Source organism: Pogona vitticeps, chromosome 5 (genome assembly GCF_051106095.1).
Source record: "Pogona vitticeps strain Pit_001003342236 chromosome 5, PviZW2.1, whole genome shotgun sequence".
In the NCBI taxonomy this organism is placed as follows: Eukaryota; Metazoa; Chordata; class Lepidosauria; order Squamata; family Agamidae; genus Pogona; species Pogona vitticeps.
This window is the reverse complement of record NC_135787.1, coordinates 65,593,842-65,615,016: the sequence shown is the minus strand read 5'-3', so window position 1 is coordinate 65,615,016 and position 21,175 is coordinate 65,593,842. Positions and strand designations below refer to the sequence as shown.

Sequence of the window (21,175 nt, the reverse complement as noted above, 5' to 3'; positions counted from 1 at the left end):
AACCGATGATAGTGTGACCCTTTTACAGCCTTACAGCTTTGTTGGACTTTGATTTCTACTTTACAAACACAATACATAACCTTTATTGTTTTAGCCATTCATTTTGAGTGGAATGTCACCATATGAATGACGCTGTTCTTGCCTGAATAAAAAAGGTTGTGAGAAACAAAAATTTTTTTACACCTTTTACCTGGTTCACTGATATTCTTAAGGGAGGATCATTTGTGGAAGGTCACAGTTGAGTGAGCAATTTTTCTGTGCCCAAACAGACAGTCCTCAAAAACTTAAGCGTGGTTGCTTAGATAAAAAAAGTCATTCACTAATCTGTTTGTTAGGAAGTGTGTTTCCAGTGGTAAATTTTAACAACAGAGAGGTCTAATAGAATCTGAATGCATCAATGCAAATAAATAGGATTGATGTTACAAGCACTCCTTCAAGCATGGGATACTTTAGATCTACTTTACTTTGTTTATTTGTAGAAGGCTCAGGTTTAACAGTTTTTTAAGTACTTACAAATATTTGATTTCTTTTCAAAGGGCTGTACATCTTGACAGTGTTGGTATTTTAGGCTGAAGAACTTTTTTAAAGAAAAGCTGTAAGCATCCTTTAGCCATTAGTCTTATTTCCAAACTTGCTCTGAGAAAATGTCCTGCATAGCTACATACTATGATACAGATCATTTCAACGACTATAGATTAAAGTAGGATGTTATGGAGAACCATTATGTTATAATCAAGCATAAAAACTGAAAATAAATAAATGCTGTTTACAGGAATAAGGGGGGTAGTCATGTTAGTCAGCAAAACTAAGTTGTAGCAAAAACAGACTGAAAATATGTCCAGATAGTCATTTGTCCCTTGTTTGATGCGTTGCTGGGGTGGATTAGTTCACTATTTTGGTGTCCACATGACAAGTGGACCAATTTTCCCCCAGGCACCTCTATCAGCACCTTTTTGAGCCCCTGTCAGGGCTTCTACTTTTTTGGTGTGGGTTGGCATACTCTAGTTTAATCCATTCCCAGCATGTGCATTCACTGGAAATGGACTAAAATAGTGGTTTGCAGCTATCAAAGCTGCCAAGGCTCATTCAGGTTTGCATTTCTGGTATTGTGAAATGCTTAATAAACAAGCTGCTTCAAGATATTGACAAACTGAACACTTAAGAAAACTAACTAGGAGGGTTTTTTTTCCTTTTTCATCTTTTTTTTTTCATGGGGGCTTGTCTGTTATGTACAGAAGAGACGTGGAAAAAGTGAGTGCAGCTGGAAGGCAAAGTGCAAATGGAGAGATGTGTGTGGATCTTCAGCAGAACATTAAGAATATTTTATTTTTACATGGACACAGAGATCCTGTTGCAGGAGGGGGGGTCTCTTGTTCAGACACACATATACCCTTTTCTTTTAAATCTGCTTTACACCCTCCAAGCAATATCTGTCTCTTTTTCTTCTCTGTGTATGTGTGGACAATGCAAGGTACAAAAGGAGGGGATCTTTTTCTTTTGTCTCTACTGACAAAATTGGAGTGGTAGTGGGAGATTGCTCACACCCCTTTTCTGCATGTCCCACTCATTTCTCTCTGCTTCCCCCTTCCTTCCTCCCCCTCTGCAAACTCAGTCTAGTCAAATGGGAGCTCAAAGGGTAGACCAATATCTGTGTGCTTTTGGCTAGCAACTAGCTGCTTTTTCTCTCCTAGCACCACCATGCATAGCTTATCTCTTTGTATTTCTCTGCTTCTGGTATCTGTCCTTCTCGGCTATACCTGAACCCATCCCCTTTTTTCCCTCCTAAACTTCAGGATACCAAAAACAGTGATGTTTGAGGTCAGTATGTCATTTGGACATAAAGATTGCACCACATGGCATATCAGTCCTTCTCTGACCTCAACTGGCTATTAAGTTCATACCATTCTGGACATGCACTGAGTTCACAGGAGCTCATGGCACATAAAACTTGCTAGTCTTAACTGCTACAGGACTCTTTGTAGGGGATGCTTCCTTAATGCCTTTTCCCTGTCTCCTCCAAAGAACAAACTGAAGGAAACAAATAAGAGTGCAGTCCCAACGCATCACTTTTAATCAGGGAGGAAATAAGATGGTATGTAGTGCCCTTCTGCTGAGGGGTATAGCTGAATGAGAAATCTCCCCTCAATGGTAATCTATGAGCAGAGTGTTACATAGTGAGGGAAGATCTGGCTTTGGATGTGCTGATTTGCAAACCCATCTATTTCCCTAGGCCCATCAGTTATTTTAGTCTTGCCAGTTCTTACCCACACCCATCATGCATCACTAGAAAATAAATTGGAAAACTATGGATTTGTTGGAGTAAACAACCCAGCAAATTGATCTCTTATCTTCTGCTGTGGCTAAACCAGGCTGACAGGATAGGAAGTAAAGTGGTAGATCAATTGATCAACCTTTTTTTTTTTATTTGAAAGCATTTGTTTACTGTCTTTCGGTTGAGCAGATTTATCTCATCACTTCTGTTATCTTCACTCAGAGCTACTATGTTAAGGAGCAGAAGGAACATGACTGTTTTTGTTTTGTTTTTTAAATCTGCAGTGTGGGAAGTTTTAGTCTAAAGTTCCATCTTGTGGCTATTAAGGGATACATCACTGGTGTTTAGCATAATCAAGTTATTGTAGTATAAAGATGCATTGTTCTATGATTCTCTGTGCATGTGTGGAATGTGTAGAAAAGATAAGTTTCTCGACCCTCTTTGGCTAAATCTTCTCTTTATGTAAATGATGGTACTTAATAAAAAAAGACATGCCTCCGGAGAAGAGGGTAGACATTTTAGAGACATTTTAGAGACATTTTTGGAGACATTTTACAGGCAGACATCTTCTTCACCGGTGACATGCATCATAACTAAAGACTGTAGTCTGTCTTCATTTATCAGAGATCTCTCCCTGGTTTTCATGCAACTGCTGCTTGGCTGGTCCCCAAGCAGGGTTCCCTGGGGATTTCCCCACACTGCAGATATTCTCGAAGGATAGATGATTAAATGCAAGGAAATCAGTGAAATTTACTATATACTTCAAAATAATTGCAGAACTGAAGTTTGCCCAAATTAGCTTATAATAATTCTCTGGCCTTACTGTGAAGTCATTTAGCTAGCTACATATAGCATCTTCATTCATGCTCTGTGTTTTGTGTTCTGTTCAAAATGCAGTTCCTTGACTGTTCATTCCGTGATACTAACACCAGCACTCTTTTGTTTAACAGGGCATCACATTTGATGAATTCAGATCATTCTTCCAGTTTCTGAACAATCTAGAAGACTTTGCAATTGCAATGCAAATGTATAATTTTGCAAACCGTTCAATAGGGCAAGGTGAGAATATCAATATTTAATTCTTACTTTGTTTTTGTTTTTTAATGGAAGTCTGCTATTTTTGGCAGCCCTTTCACATTTTGGGACCACTGAATATTGTTTTAGTTATTTTTCCAGTAGATTTGAACCTCTCTGGTAATACAGTAAATAGTTACCTTTCTGCTACCTGCCTTTCAAAAAACAACAACCCAAAATGTGCTCATGTTGGCTTTCTGACTAACATATGTCTACCTCTACTCAAGTTTTTTTTTCACCTACTAATAACTATGTGGAAAAAAATATCTACTAATTATGTGATTCCCAGTGTGGTGTAGTGAATAGTGAGATGGCAAACAGTTCAAATCCCCACTCAGCCATGGAAACTCACTTGGGGAGAATCACTATAAGTCAGTTCCAACATGACAGCACAGAATACATAAAATAACTATGTGCAAGGTAGGATTTGGCTGCCTTTTGGTTACTGCTTGTATAAAAATTGTATAATACATTTTAATAAGAATTCTTATAAACACAGAATAGCCATGTTTAGATGTAACACTGTGATGGTTTAGCATAATTAGAATAAGACACTGCAATCATTGGGGTTACATCTTTTGTCATATTATAGTTGTGAGGCAGGGTTTGAAAACTTTTTCTTCTGTTTCAGCTTAACAATAATTTGCCATGTCATGTGAACCTACGTAAACAAACCATAGTTGATCTTAAGTATATGTTGAAATAATCCAGCTTTAAGCCATAGAACCTCAGTTGTTTCAGTTAGCTGTTGCTGAGATTAACCGTGGATTTAAAATGGAGGCAGAGGTTTCCATTCTCCTCATGACTATGCCTGAAACTTTTTCCTGACAAGATGAAAACACAGTTTAACATTGCATCTAAACATGGCTATTGAGTCTAGTTAATAACATGGTACCTGTGTTATCTGATTCAATCAATCAATCTTTATTTGCTATCTCAGACCCAATAGGGTATATACATGTAATATTTAAAATAAATGGAAGCAATTAAAACATTTCAAGATAGCTAAAACAGTATAAATTAATAAAATAGATTACCCATACATTGTTTTTTATGACGGGGTTAGGTAGAGGTCAAGATTGTCTTTCGTATTCTTTGAGCAGAGAGAAGGAATTTGGCCACTGATTCAGTGTTTATCTTATTTGTGTCTCTTAATGAATAATTTATATGCCAAATCAGAGTCCTGCCTGGGAAGGCATTCATTATGGACTTGAAGAATTTGATATGCTCATTTCTGTAAAAATTACACTCAAAAAGGACATGCTTCAAAGTTTCAGTTTCTCTATCCTTACAAAGGACACAATCTTTTTCGTAAGGGGTGCCAGAATATCGCCCATTAAAAATTGCAGATTGGAGACAGTTAAATCGGGCTCTTGAGAAGACGTGCTTATATTTTGGGATAATCAAATTCTCCAAATACCTAGCACTTTGGGAGAAATTATAGTTTAGGCCAGGGGTTTCTAACTCAGTTTACCTGAGGGCCGCTGGAGGCAGAGTCTGGGTGAGGCTGGGCCGCATCAGGTTTTCCACAAGAAAAGCTTTGTTTAAAAAATTCCAGTCTTCTCAAATCTCTTTATTTTTATTTTTTAACACAAAATAAGATGAAAAAATAAATAAACAAATTAAGAATAAATTATTATTGTTGTTGTTACTGTTGTAACTTTCACTCGATGATGATGATGATGATGATGATGATGATGATGATGATGATGATGATGATGATGATAATAATAATAATAATAATAATAATAATAATAATAATAATAATAATAATAATAATAATAATAATAATAATAATAATAATAATAATAATAATAATAATAATAGAGCTTAAAAACTTGGATAGCAGCTGGTATAAATCCCCCCCAGTAAACTTTGTTATCTGATTGCAAGCTTCTAATGAAATTTAATTGTTCTCATTTGTTCCTCCCATTTCCCCCAGTGTTCACATTCACGATCTCCTGCCTTGTTGTCACTAATAATCTACCTGAAAATAAAAAGTTCTGGTATCTAAAGCAAAACCCTAGTCTAAATTTTCTTCCACTTACAGAGATCTAGCTTAAGTCACAGGATGAGAGCTCATTGATAATTCATGACTTTTCATGTTTAATTATGTCACTAGAAGTCAAATATCATGAAAATATTTACATATTTTAGATTATGCGACTGGTACTGAGAGTGTCATCGAAGCTACCAACATGAATTTGACCAAACTCCGGGAGGCAGTGGAAGACAGGATGGGCCTGGCATGCTCTGGTCCATGGAGTCACGAAGAGTCTGACATGACTTAACAACTAAACCACAACAACTGAGAAAGCACCAAAACTTTTTAGACATTGAAAATGGTTTTGGCAATATACAGTGGTCCTCTTTATTTGAAATTCTAGGATACTCTAATTTTAGATAAACTTTTAAAAGATAACTTTTTAAATATACACTATTATTCAAATCCTTGATAAGGTATAAGAAGGTATAACCTGTTTTTAAATTAGTTGTTTTATAGGTACATGGAATTCAGTGGAATTTACTTTTGAGTAGAATTTAATTTTATACTTACACATAAATAATAAAAGGACAAACACACACTTCCAAAAAGTAACAGAAAAGCTAAACCAGTCCCTATAGAAAAACATACACACACACAAAAACAGAAAATAGGGGGAAAAATCTGTGCATTAACTGAAGTATATAGATGGCCAAATATCCAGATAAGTCTCCATACAAAGTTGTCCTCTCTATGTCACACACTCAAATGTTGAAAACATTGTAAAGCCCTCAATCCTTTGAATAATAGATGAATGTATATCTTTCTGATGTTGCCGTAGCAGTCTTTAAGCCTCAATAAGGACACATAGAATCCATTCCCATCTAGTTTCCAAGACATACATAGAGAATTTGAGAGAACATCTGTGTCTGCAAATTTCAAAGATGGCTCCAATACATGTCTAATAACCACCATCCAAAAAGCAGCTATAACGGGACACAACCAGATCATGATTTGAAAGACATATCAATTGTACTGCAAAACCAGAAATAGCCAATTTTAATTTATACTGAAAAAGCATTGTGTACACAGTGTACACAGAACATAGCTTTTGCTCCATAAGCTAAGCTTAAGATATGCAAATGTTACACATTTAGAAACTAAGACCACAGATTAGGTAAAAGCAATTCAATTATATGTTCCCTTCATTTGTAATATCTAGGTATTATTAAACAGCAAATATCTGGAAACAGTTTCTTTTTCCATAGAGATCCAATAAACATTTCCAAAAATGTAGAAAACACTGAAGAGTTAGAATATTTCCAGTCAGTGCAACAACTCACAAATTATTTCTAATCCTCAACCTAACAAATAAAGAAATGTTTTGTCATAAGTAATTTATTTTTTTATTTATTTTAAATATTTATATCACACCTTTCTCCTAAAAAGGACCCAAGATGGCTTACTTCATTTAAAAGAGACTACAATAAAAGCTTAAAAAATAAATTAATTGATCCAAAATGAAAATTATCCAGTTATTCCATATTGCTCATGAAAAAGGCTTTCCCCAATATTCAGAAATTGATTGCTCCATAAAAGTAATTCAGCACTTGTAAATGTGTAACATTAACAATATGTACCATTGTAGTCTAACTGCAGGATTGTGCAGTATAGAATAGAAATATATAGGATTGCAGCATTAAAAGCAGCAAAGATGGCATTGTCCCTGTGATTGTTTAATGTGGGACCTCTCTGCAATGTTCTATGAAAAAAGCAATCAGAAAAGTGGCTAGAGGGCATTACACAGGACTGATGTAGTCATCATCATCTTAGAACTGCAGAGCTGGAAGGGACTCTATGGATCACAAAGTCCAGCCTCCACTAAGAAGGCACAGTGGGGAATCAAACTCCCAACCTTTGGCTCCACAACCAGATGCCTAAACCACTGAGCTGTCTAGACCTATTTGTGAAAAGATGTTTAAGATGGGAGAGGCAGATTAAAGGAGAGGATAGTCCGATCAGAGAGGGTTTTTTTCTCTGCAGTCCAAGAATATTTGTGATGTTAATTGCCTCTCTGGAGATCTAATTTGGGACAGTGATTTTGACTATCTATTGTAGTCTCTGTGACCTTTGTCCAAAGTAAATTGAAACCCTCAAATATCATACCACTCAGAGAAAAAGGGAAAACATTAAGAAATAAATATTGATAACATTAGCCCATGATCAGAATGATAATTTTTATATGCTCTGATGGAGGAAAATTGTTTTGTTTTTCCATTTAGAAGATAATTGGAGCAGGAGGACCCATGGGTAATTCCAAAGTAAATATTTTTTAAAAAATATTGAAGTTTAATAAGAATATAATAAGAATATATCCCAACTAACAAAACATATACTGTACATAAATGCATGCAGTGACTAAAGATGGGAACATTCAGTGTTAAACCACAAGATGGAGCAGGTGTTACACGAAAAGAATTAGCTACTATTTACTAGACTGTACTTGGAAATTAAAAGCCATGACTCAAACAATATTCAAGTATCAGGAAAGATCATTTTTATGTGCAGGAACTATTGCAGAAAACCTAGCACCAGCTGTATGTTAACCTAGATTAACCTATACATCCCAGCTGAGGTACTTAAAAACAGTCTCTTTGTTAGAGACATTGAAGGGAGAAAAGATAAAACCGTATAGATCCTTAGTATGGAGATCCCACAGACAGATTCTGGTGGGCTCAGGTGAATGTTGGAAAGAATCCACGAAAAAGAATCCAGGCAACTCCAAATAAAAAATTAATCCATCTGGAGATTAAGGAACATAGTTTAAATGAAAAAGTAATTAAGTCTGAACCCCATTTTAAAAAATAGTAAAAGGAGCAAGAAAGGAGAAACTCCATTTATTCAAAGCACTTTACAATATAAAAATCCAGCTGTGGAAAAATATTCTGTGTTCCAGTTAGCTGTTTAAAAACTCCTGTTGTTTGAGCTATTAAAAATCCATACAGAAAAGGCTAGCTCTCTGTGAACAGAAAAATCAACAGTTCTAACAACACAGAAGTAAAATCTCCCAAAGGAAGTAATGAAGATCAGTTGGAATCATGTAAAGAGGTTATGGAAAACTCATTCTCATGAAAATTCCCTGTGCTGCAGTGTCAATCTCATATGTTATACATATATGGTTAATGTTATGGATGGAGGGTGGGTGACATAAAAGAAGCATGTGTGAGGCTTTGACATTTCAATGTTAACTCATAAAAATGTTTAAATTTAAAAAGTTCCATATTCTCTGTGTTCCAGAAAAAAGTTTTTTTTTCCAGAACACAAAAAGGAAAGAGGGAAAACCCAAGCATGTAAGAGAAGATAAATTGTTGTGTTTAGATAAAAAAAGAATCCAGTGAAGAAATGAACTTTTCCCTGCTCCCTAGCACCTCAAAAACTTTTCTTGCTTTAATTCAATTCAAAGTGCTTGTTTTGACATAGAAAGCCCTAAATGGCTTGGGCCCTGGATACCTGAAGGACCACATCCTTCCATATGAAACTACCCGGCAAATGAGATCTAGCCAGCAAGCTACCTCCTGAAATAGCTGTCCCTCAGTGAGGGGAAAGGGATGGCCTGTAGGTGGAGGGCTTTTTCGGCAGATGCCCCTAGTCTTTGGAATGCCCTCCCAAACAACATCTGACTGGCACCGACGTTACTGACATTTCGGTGCCAGGTTAAAACCTTCCTGTTCCAAAAGTTTTTTAATTGAAGGTTTTAATTTTAATTTTAGTTGATAGTCGTGGATCTAGATTGTTTTTGTAGATTGTTTTTCTTTTAACTGTATTGGTTTTTAGTGTGTTCGTTTTCATTAAATTGTTTTAATTGATGTTAGAAGCCGCCCAGAGACTCTTGCAGAGTGTGGGTGGCATTCAAGTTGAATGAATAAGTAAGTAAGTAAGTAAGTAAGTAAGTAAGTAAGTAAGTAAGTAAGTAAGTAAGTAAGTAAGTAAGTAAGTAAGTAAGTAAGTAAGTAAGTAAGTAAGTAAGTAAGTAAGTAAGTAAGTAAGTAAGTAAGTAAGTAAGTAAGTGGTTCCTTCTCTTTCCCCCCTTCTTTCATAACTTAAAATCATTTCTGTATTGATAGACTGTAAGTCAGGAGGAAAAGGTTTATCATCATTAATTTTTCCTTACTGTTTAAAAAAAGCAAACTGTTTATAAAACATAAGTTCTGAACCCAATATTTTTTTCTTCTATTCAATAGCTCTTTAGATCTTGTCCCATGGATTCTTCAGCAGTAACCTGAGCTGCATGGTGTATTTATCCTTTGTATTAAAGTGCACTTCTTTTCAGAATAATTTACATGTTATGTGATTGTTCAGTGCAGTATGCTTATTTGCCTTGTTTCTTTAGATGAATTTAAGCGAGCCGTGTATGTAGCTACAGGTTTGAAACTTTCAGCACATTTAGTGAACACAGTCTTCAAGATTTTTGATGTAGACAAAGATGACCAGCTGAGCTACAAAGAATTTATTGGCATTATGAAAGACAGATTGCACCGAGGATTCAGGGTAAGAATGTTAATTATCTCTTTAATCATAAAAGATTTGTGCTTCAGTTGTGCCTGATAATGTAAATATCGTATAAACAACTTTAGCACTGCTGTTTTCATAACTGATTCAAAATTATTTTATGTATTTATTTTATTTAACAATTAATGTCCTGCAAGTTCAGTCATGGCAACTGGATTTCTTTCTTTTTAGGTTGAAACTCATCCAAGCAGCTTCTTCAGTCTAAGGAGAGTTGGAAGGAGATCCCTGATATATCCTGATGTATATACCACATGTGTCCTACCAACTCTTCTCAGACTGAAGAAGCTACATAGATGAGTAGTGAAACTTTCCAACGTAACAAGAAAGAAGTCCACTTGCCATGACTCAACTTCCACATAACCACACCTGGATGGGTGAAAATCTTCACAGATAAATTAATATCCTATTTTCAACTCTAAAGAATATACAAAATTGTGCCTCATAAATGTGGTTTTGTAATTTTCCTTCTTGGCTTATTAGTACTATCAATTACAAGAACTACAACAAAAAGAATATTGTTGTCATATGTATTAACATTTTCCATGTAATCTCACTCTTATATCTGAGGAAATGTATTTAATCCACAAAAGCTCACCTTAAAATATAACAGTTAGTCTTTAAGGTCCCAAAACATTTTGTCTTCTTTATTTTTATTTTCTTTATTTTTTCTTTTACTTTGTTTTTGCTTGATATGCTTGCACAGACTAACAAGGCTACCACTTCTAAAACTACAACAAGAATTAACTAAGATTATTTCTAAAATAATTTTAATTCCCAGTTGTTCTTGACCATGTTTAGAGCTATGTCCATGTATGTTAGTTGTACCACTCCTATAGAACTGGATTCTTTTCTTCTATAGTGATGCCTACAGATGCAGTCCAGTCCACTTTGCCGTTGACGCAGTAGGTCCTCAGTTCATTATCTAGTGGTTCTAGCAGATGTAATATTTCATTAAAATTTATAGACTGGGAAGTTGCTATTTAGAAGTGTTTGTATGCCACAGCATATCCGTTAGATTTAGAGGTTTGATTTGTAGCCCTTACTGCTTTCTGCTGATACTAGATTTGCTAAGTAGTTCAGTGGAAATTAATTTTGTCACAAAAATATTTTAGATAATTCTGTATCTACTATAGTATAATTGCGTAAAAGTACAGTTTTAAATTACATGCAGTCATCTAAAACATCAAAAATACAGTAATTCAGATGTTTAATTTAAAGCATGAAATAGATTATCTGATGTAAAGATATTAAGTTAATTGTTGGGATGAACAAGCTTGCATATGCATAGCTAACAAATCAGTTGGGTTATTTGGTACTTTCAATCAAACCATTGAACAACTTTGATGGATTTGTTCAGTTTTAACAGCTAATCAGCCTGCCGCCTTTCCCTTTCCCAACAGCTTCCCGTTGTCTTTGATTCTCTTGTCCTTCCTTGCATCTCCTGAGTGTATCAGCTGATGAGGAGAGTAGCTATAAAAGCTTCTCCTCAGTGCCAAATGATACTATGCAAAGGTCATCTCCTACTGAATTATGGGATTTGATGACCCCTTTCTCCATCAGCTGGTTCTTCTATTTTTCTCTGTGTCTCATGGATACACCGATTCTCACCATCTACTTACTTGACCTATCTCTGATTCAGACTCTCTTAGCATTTAAATTGGTAATCCACCTATATTTGTAATATTCAGCTTCTTTCAAGTATGGTGACAAAATTCATTTCTTCCTTGTGGTCCAAATATTTTTCAAATCTGAAATTTGTTCTTGGCTTTATAGCTAGTGGAGGATTAGAATATGCTTTTTCATCTGCCTGTAGAATTACTCTAAAGAAACCCAGATGTTTTCCATATTTCTAAATATTAATTTGTCATTTGCAAATACTAATAGTGTGCTTTTAAAATTTAAACAATTTTCCCATTATTTCATCCGGTATGTTTAACTGCCCTTTTCCCTAGGAAGCTGGGCTGAGGGCGAAGGCCAGGTCTGTTTGCATGGATGCCATGCTGAGTTTTTTTTTCCTGGGATTTCCTTTTGTCTCCTGAGCACATGGCCTGGGGGTGGGGCCTAGGGGTGGGACTTCCTGCTTTATAAGAGCGTTTCCCAGGACCCAGGACCCTTTTCCCTAGGAAGCTGGGCTGAGGGCGAAGGCCAGGTCTGTTTGCATGGATGCCATGCTGAGTTGTTTTTTTTCCTGGGATTTCCTTTTGTCTCCTGAGCACATGGCCTGGGGGTGGGGCCTAGGGGTGGGACTTCCTGCTTTATAAGAGCGTTTCCCAGGACCCAGGACCCTTTTCCCTAGGAAGCTGGGCTGAGGGCGAAGGCCAGGTCTGTTTGCATGGATGCCATGCTGAGTTTTTTTTTTTTCCTGGGATTTCCTTTTGTCTCCTGAGCACATGGCCTGTGCAAAATTCTCAAATTTTGTATCTGGCCTTAATATGGTAAATAGGAAAGCCAATTAGATTTGCATAAGCCGGGGAGTCAGGAAAGTTTTAAGGATCAGATCATACTTTTGCACTATTAAAGAGCAGGCCGGGTAGGTGGGGCTCGTCAGCCATGGAAGGCAGCCCATCTAGGAGAAGGAAAACTCCGATTTCAAACCTCCACTGCCTTGTGGCTATATCCATTCATGGAAAAGGCTTCAGGAGTTAACCTCGAGGCAAAATCCGGAGCTGGAGTCCCGAAGGCAGCATGTGTCGTTCTGCCAACTCCTGCGACATTGCTGGAACCAGTTGTATTGGCTCTTGCCTTTCCATTGGATCATTTCAGCAATGTGGAGAGGGGGGATCTGCTGCTTGGGTAACAGCCTATCCTCCATATTAACCTACCCGGGCTTCATGCTCTGGAGAGGACACTCCTCGATTCAGAGCATGTTACCATAGTCTCTTGAGACTGAAGGATGCCTATGCAATGTTTAACTGCCATCGTGTGGACAGTCACTGTATTGCCAGATAACTGAGTATGGATAAAAAAGAGAAAAGCCACGTAGTCTTTGTATATACAATCCAAAGGCAAGGGTAGGGGATACCTTTATTTGGTCACTAAAACGGAGACCCATGCCATGCAGAGTTGACATCTATTTATTTATTGTTACTATCTTTTAATTGTCTAGTAACAGCAGTACCCTTGTCTTCATATTGAGTATGGATGTTAGTAAATAGAGATGAGCACGAATCTTGGTTGGGAGGTTCATGCTGGTTTGGTTCGCATCAGTTGGCTGCCTCCCCAGCCAATTGTCCATTCATTATTTAGAGTGCGCTGCTCTCCTCCTCCTCTTTGGCTGTTCGACCAGTCTCCAGCAAGAGCGAGGGTTTGCCTGTCCCGCCTCCTTGTCTGAGTGGGTGATCAGCTAAGGAGATGGGGCAGGGAAATCCATGCTCCTGCAAGAGACTGGTTGAACAGCCAAAGAGGAGGAGAAATTTTCACACTGGCTGGTGATGTGAGGAATCCAGCTGGGGAAGTGAGGAAAGGGAATTCAGGGCACCTGTGGTGGTGTGCATGTGAACCAGCATGAACCTCCAAACCAAGGTTCATGCCCATCTCTAATAACTATAAATAAGTCACAATAAAGCAGGCAGTGAAATATTTAAAAAAGAGATTTCAGATATTTTATTATAAAAATAAATGTCTAATATAGATATTTATCAAAATTATTATTGTTTTCACTACAGTGGAATAAATAATTGCATCATTGATGCATGAACATTAGATTTGCTCAGCTTTCCATACTACGGCTAAAACCCCAAATTCTCATGTATCTTCACGTTATTCTTCCAAATGTTCCTGTCTCACTGCTTTCATGCACTGTACACTTCTTTGTCTTCTACTCCTTAGGGCTATAAAAGATTGCAGAAATACACAACTTTCAAATCCTGTGTGAGGAAGGAACTTAACAGCAGCAGATAAAACTATGGTATGTTTCTTCTGTATGGCACTTCTATGATTTCTGCTAAGCAGGTCTCATGGCTGCCTTTTCAACTGATAACTAGTAAACAATAGAATTTATTGTTTTTTAGCTATATTCATTTATTGAAGGGACCTAACATATATTTGTCTCATTTCGGACAAAAAGGGGGTGTCTGAACACACCGAGACAACCTACTGGGGGTGGGGGGAACTAGCAATTGCTGTGGGATTGATTGATTGATTGATTGATTGCTCCTGCACAAAAGTAAACAGTTTTGCATCAGATTTGGCACAGATAAAATCAAAGGGGAAAAACAGTGATTGCATGGTCTAAGTCTGAACACAAGGAAGCCCAGTTCTTTTCACTGGGAATCATCTCTTTTTGTTCATTCAGCAGGCAGTCATTTCTTGTGCTCCAATTCAGCTGACATCACTTTTTCCGCTTTCTGGCATGTGTGATCACTTGATTTCATGAAAAGAGACAGTTGCACAGAGTTGTCAGTGAGAGCCCTATTACATCAATTCCTCTCAACTGAATGCCTTTTGTATCCCCTCCACCAAACACATTTTCTATTTTTATAAATTATGCTTGCCAAAGATAGCTCTATACCAGGCAAGTGCTATGTCACTTCAGAAAAAATGAAAAAAATAAAAAGAAGATAAGGAAATGGTGGCCCATGTGAAAATTATAGATTTTCTCAAAGATGGCTTTTTTCCTCACAGTTACAGTTTTCTACCTCTGCCCCTGTGGACTTCTGCAACACCACAATTTATCATATTTGTGTGGATGGCTACGATGATAGCACCTGCAAAAACCAGCAGGGGTCCAGTTTTAAAAGCTTAGAAGCAAACTGGGTCTCTCCCTGTATAGTCACACCCTAGAATTAGACTTAGGCCAATAATTTTATTTTTCCTATGTTAATATTTATATGTTTTATTAAAACTTAAGACTATGGTGATATTTTAATAAAAATATTAGAAACAAAAATTATATTGATTGTTGTAGGTTTTTCAGACTGTTTGGCCATGTTCTGAAGGTTTCTCTTCCTAACATTTCTCAAACAATATTCATGCCCACCACAAAAATACAACAAATGTTACGATCAGCAAAGGACAAAAGGGATGCCCTCACCACTGCAGGAATATACCGGATACCTTGCAGTTGTGGCCAGGTATATATCGGGACTACAAAATGCAGCATCCACACCAGAATCAAAGAACATGAGAGACACTGCAGACTAAAACAACTGAAAAAATGGCTGTAGCTGAACATGCCCTAAAACAAGCTGGACATAAAATTCTATTTCAAAACACAGAAGTACTGGACAACACCAGCAATCATTATGTTAGACTACACGGGGAAGCCATTGAAATCCACAAACACCAACAGAGCTTCAACAAAAAAGAACGTCTAAAACTCACCAAAGCCTGGCTCCCAGCACTGAAAAATATAGCCTGCAAATGGTCAACAAACTCTACCCAGCCACAAGGACCCGTGATCACTGCACACAAAAGATAGCTAATGGCACCCATCAATCACAGTGACAGATCATCTCTCCCCCCTTATCACTACAATACACACAACAAAAAACATCCTGATCACCATAATCACCCAGTGTCCTGAACAGTACAAAAAGCAGACCCCACAGCTATTCAACTATCTGACATATTACACCAGAACACAGACAGAGGTCTAACTCCTGTCCTCTGAAGATGCCAGCCACAGAGACAGGCAAAACATTAGGAAGAGAAACCTTCAGAACACAGCCAAACAGCCCAAAAAACCTACAACAACCATAGGATCCCGGCCATGAAATCCTTTGAGAAAAAATTATATTCTCACTTTGAATTTTTAGTTACATACTACATTAGGCAGAAAGACTTCCCATGTCTTTCAGATCGGATGCAGCCACATAAGTTGAGTTTGTTTGTTTTAATCTTGCATGGTAATGGTGATAGCTGACATTTATCTAGCTTTTGTAATCTGTAGAGATTTTCTTGTTTTGCTTTATATTTTATAGATAGCTTGTCTTTAATATGTCTTTAATATATGTTAATTTGTTAACAGGGAAAGCGAAAATATGGGTTGAAAAAACTCCATTTTTGCGTGATGACTGTGCTAGGAAAAGACTTCACAGAACTTTGGAAGCAATATCGGAATTGTGATATACTGAGATAAATAACAAGACATGTCCACATTTGGTCATCATTAAAATTTGCTCTTCTTTCTCCACTCCCCCCCACCACCACTCTATTTTTATCTTTGCAAACTGAATGCAGAAATCAGCAAACCAAGAACTGAGTGAAATATCTTCCATTCATAGCAACTTGGACTGTGATCCCATTAGGAGGACTGTCAGTAGCATGAGAGCTATCTATAAATAATTCTTAATCTTCTTCTCCTTTCCCGTTCATGCGAATTGTTGCAAGGATGTTCTTTAATGATTAGAAATTATTTTCAAATCAATGTAGAGAATTTGTATGCATGTTTTCTCAGAAATAAGTTACAGTGGATTTGATGAGCCTTCCTCTAAATTGAATATGCCTAGAACTGCAGCCATAGAATATATTTTTAAAAAACCTTTTGCCCCCTCCCAAACCAATGTTGTTATTATTTAATACGGTAATCTGGTTTTATCTTTTCAAGTCCCTTAGGGACGCACATTAAAATAAACAAGATAAAACCATTCATGCAGCAGCTCTCACTGCTGAAAATATAGAAATTCCATAGATTCCTTTTTTGATATGGACAGAGCAGTACAGCTCTGCAAAAGTAGAATCATGTAATTCTAATAATTTTGACAAAGTTTCACATGCAAAGTTTAGACATTTGATCAGTGAAGGAAACTACACATATAGAAATGCACAATATAAATGCTCAAAAACTTATACATTCTTTTTTCTAGCAGGAACAGATTCCCATAGCACCCAAACTTGGGGCTGTTTTACTTTAATCACAAATGTCCACAAAAATGTGAACTCATTTTAGTAATTTTTAAAAGATCTGTTGTATTTATTTTGTTCTTAAATGCCATTCCATTTTCTTTGTATGTGTGTTATGTCGATAAATGTGCCTTTAAAAACATGTATAGAAGAAATATTTTCATTTCATATTATAATGTGAACATGTTTTTAAATAGCAGTGTGAAATGAAATTCATTTTGAAGCAGAAGACAGTTAGATAGCTAGAAATTATAAATCTGCATTTAGGTTGCTGTGAAATACTAGCTGGAATGCTGCTGTTACCTTTAACCTGTTTAAGATCGATGGTATCAGAAGTGACAGCTGTTTTTCAGGAATTAAAAAATTCTGATTCCACACACACACAGACAAAGGTTCTGAGACTCACTTGGCATCCCTTCAGGCCTGGATAAGCCTTTGGGGGCCACAGGACAGATAGGAAGTAATTAATGTTTGAAAATTGCCACCTTCAATACTAACAGTGCAACTGGGACCAGCAGTTGCAATTTTTAAACATCAAAGACTTCCTTCCATGCCCCCACGAAGGCTTTAACAGGGTAAAAGAAGTCTTAAGGCAGGCTTGTCCAACCTGCGGCCCGAGGACCGCATGTGGCCCAGGTCGGCTCATAATGCGGCCCAGTGCAATTTTTTATTTTTAAAGAAATTCCAAAGTTTCAAGTTACACTGCTGGCACTTGCGGCTGGAATGTGGCTGGGGCACGTCACAACAGTGGGGGGGGAGGGAAGGAAGGAAGGAGCGGGAGGGGAGGGGAGCTGTGTGACTGTATTGCGCCATCCCCGTCAATAGGTGGACCCCCTCCTGGCCCCATAATGCTGCCGGAGTTGAAGCTGGCAGCCTCTGCTGTCTGAGATCGCAGCTGCCAGTAAGCACACTTGGAGCGGGGCTGCGGAGGATGGCTAGGGCTGCCCCCCCCATGCGGCCCAAACCAAATTTATGTGCAGCCCAAACCAAATTTTCATCTTCTAATGTGGCCCAGGGAAGGTGAAAGGTTGGACACCCCTGTCTTAAGGGATGTTAATTGAAGCTTAATCTAGACAAGACAGAGGTGGCCCTGGTCAGTCAAAAAGCAGATCAGCAAACAGAATTTCAGTCTATGCCAAATGGGGTTACAGTATGTTCCTCTTGCAAACATAGGTTTACAGCTTGGGTGTGCTTCTGGATTCATCCTTGAACCTGGATATCCAGCTCTTACTGGTGTCCAGAAGTATATTTGCACAGTTAAAATTAGTGTGCCCACTGCGCCCATTCACTGGCCTGGGTGATACATGCCTTGATTACATCCTAATGCACTCTATACACAGCTGCCTTTGCAAACTGTTTGGAAACATCACCAGGTCCAAAATTCAAAGTGCTAGTTTTGACCTATAAAGCCATCAACAACTTGGATGTGAGTTATCTGAAAGACTGTATCTCCCTTTATGAGCCTGTCCAGGTTTTAAAATGGTCAGGGAGGCCTTTGTCTCAGTCCTGCCACCCTCATAGTTGGCAAATGGCACATACAAAAGAAAGGGCCTTCACCCTCACTGCTCCCAAGATGTGGAACTCCCTCCCACAGAAGGCCAGACTGGCTCCCTCTGCTGTCATTCTACAAACAGGGCAAAGGCCTTTCTTTTCAGGCAGACTTTTTTCTTAGAAGCTGACTGCCTAACAGCGGCTTTGGGTTTGGCTTGATATTGTTTTTACATTTTTTATATTGTTTTTATTATTGGAAGCCAGCTTAGGTCCTCTTGAGGAGAAGGGTGCAGTATAAATATTTTAAATAAATAAGCTAAAAAGAAGAAGGGAGTCTTGGAACCTTTGGGCAGATGAGAAACATTTAAATGCCAAAAGCAGCTGTAGCTGATGATGTCTTCATCATTGCATGGTGTAAAGTTGCACAACAGGATTTTAGCCACTATAACAAAACAAACTCTTGCACTACAGATTAAGTGGAAATTCAAATTGTTTAAATTATTGATAACATTATATTATACACTTGTGATTGATTGATTGATTGATTGATTGATTGATTGATTTATTTATTTATTTATTTATTTATTTATTTATTTATTTATTTATTTATTTACCTTGCCTTTCTCTTTAAAAAGGTCCTAAGGCAGCTCTCATCATTAAAATACAGTATTTAAAGCTAAAAAGAGTAAGTATACAAATACTAAAAAGGATCACGCAAATACCACATAAAATGGTAAACAAAAGCAACACCAAAATCACACATTCTGAGCAATAAGACGTAGCAATCCATTTGAAAATCCCACTCAGGCAGCCAATCAACTGAGGGAAAGCTTGCCTGAAGAGAAAGTGTTCACCTGCCTGCTTTTTAAAAAAACAATGTGGTTCACAGATCCCTTAAGCTGAAGTGTTGTTTGGATCTTGATGTTTCTCTTAACAGTTTTTGAACTAAATCAAATTTAGCTCTTTGGTTTAATAATTAAGCCAAAAGATAATCATGTGTGGCACCCAAACCTCTGGAGATTACCCTACCCTTGTTTGATGGTAGTAATATTGCTTATACAGTATAATTTTAAATATGTTAATCTAGGTGTGCTAATTTTAGACTATGTAATTGTGAGTAGTATTGGAAATAGAAATGTGTTTCCTAGCCTATTTTATTCATTCCATGCTGTATAAATAATAGCTGTATAATAATAGCTCCCTGACATAATAGCTTTGATCGTAACAAGAGTGAGTAGAGTACCAGGTGCAAAATTGGACTTTTATATGCTCTCCTTGTTGCAGCCTCAAAGCTGTATGTGCCCGAAGCTCCTTCTGAGCATCATAGGACACTATGGTTTAAGAGGAAGAGAATCAAGGAGATCTTTTCCTGCATGAGGAAAAGCATCTTCAGCTTGCCATAAGGAAAGACTGGATCCAAGGTTAAATGTTTTCTTAAAATCCACGGGCAGGCAATTCTTGACATGATGTTGGACTGCAACATCCCTCATCACTTACTAGGCTTCTTAGACTTGACCAGATTTACTATTCAATATCTTACTTTAGACAAATGAATAATTTTCCTGAATATACTTTAGTCATGTAATGCATGGCATAGTATACTGATGCAATGTCAATTTAGATAACTAGCATAGAGCGCTAAACAACTTTAAATTGTTTCCTAGCTTATTTTCAGTTTTTGTAGCTGTGGAAGTACGTACCTGCATACTAGTCATAGCTAGTTACAGAACATTGTGAAGATAAATCTCAGTGCCATGTATTTAACACACTCAGTTATGAGGTGATTAATGGGAAATCAAGCACTGAACTATTATAAAACTGCAAACCAAATGCTGATTTTTTGTGACTTTGTAATAAATATAGTATATAGTTTTTAAAGTCTGCATAGTAGATCCTGGCAGAACACAGCTTTCTTTACATAGCTATTCTACAATCCGTTTACTGTACTTGACAGTTTCTTTATATGGAGTGAAATGTGCAGCACTCTCTTCACCTGTATAATATTAGATCCAGCTACACAGTGGCTGAAATTCTGTTGCTTAGCAAATTAAGTTGCGACTAAGTAAGTTGTTTTCTTTGTTGCCTTGCTCTGTGTGAGGGGCCAGAGTAGGCCCATTAAATCAGTGGGGATTTGGTGAGACAACTCCTCCATAAGTGCCATTGATTCATTGAGCCTACTCTAGTTGCGACTTATTAGGATAAGCAACAGGATCTCAGCCAGTGAATCACACTCCTTTCGTCACTGCTACTTTGGGAGTGCATGAATGTGTGTACAGTCATAGGGTAACAGCCAACTCATGAAATATAGCAAGAGGGGAAAGGGAGAAGTATACTATTTGATTATGCACAGAGAATCTTCAGATTTTCCTATTTGTTCTAGGAAGGTATATCAGTATTAAGTGAGAATGGTGAAGTAACCTAATAATTTCAGTAGAAAAGAAGTAATGTACAAATATTGAAGTTTGGCATTGGCTTTAATCCAGAAATTCTAGTACTTATATAAAAAATACTTTGCCTTTATGATTGAATTAGAATCATTGAGTTCCTTTCAGATTAGCAACTGCTTATACTCTCTGAAAACTGGCTTTTAAGAGTTGTGAAGATACAACGGCCCATCAGCACTGAAAGCTGTTGCGGCCCATCACCTTTTCAGTGAACTCAATATACTGCAGAGGAAGAGGAATTGGTGACATTTTCCTACATGTTGCTTACAGAGCAGATTCTTCTGAATCAAGTTCGCTAAAATCAGTGGAATTACAGGGTACATAACTGTGTGCAATATTATACCCATAATTTACAACAGCTTCGCACTGCTTTAACATTATTCATAAATGAAAAATGCTAAAACAGATTCAGTTCTGATAACTTGGGTCAGCAATTTGCAGCAAGAATATTGAAGTAAAATGTTTTAAGGATACAGAAGATGACATGACTGAATGGTC

At 37.2% G+C, this 21,175-nt stretch overlaps 1 protein-coding gene across 5 annotated transcripts in view; it reads left to right on the top strand.

Annotated features, from left to right (window-relative positions):
* Positions 1 to 20,753, top strand: part of MICU3 (mitochondrial calcium uptake 3) — a 79,485-nt gene extending 58,732 nt beyond the window's left edge. For 2 of the 5 annotated variants that reach the window (XR_013545817.1, XR_012087652.2), the window contains 5 exons: positions 3,223 to 3,331; positions 9,721 to 9,878; positions 10,759 to 10,801; positions 13,728 to 13,806; positions 15,868 to 20,753. Coding sequence is in view for 3 of the 5 variants with exons in the window: in XM_073001316.2 (XP_072857417.2) it covers positions 3,223 to 3,331; positions 9,721 to 9,878; positions 13,728 to 13,799 (339 nt within the window). In the remaining 2 variants the exon portion in view is untranslated. The remainder of the gene's footprint in view (positions 1 to 3,222; positions 3,332 to 9,720; positions 9,879 to 10,758; positions 10,802 to 13,727; positions 13,807 to 15,867) is intronic. The other 3 variants (XM_073001316.2, XM_020789638.3, XM_073001317.2) reach the window with 2 other exon arrangements.
* The last annotated feature ends 422 nt before the right edge of the window (positions 20,754 to 21,175 follow it).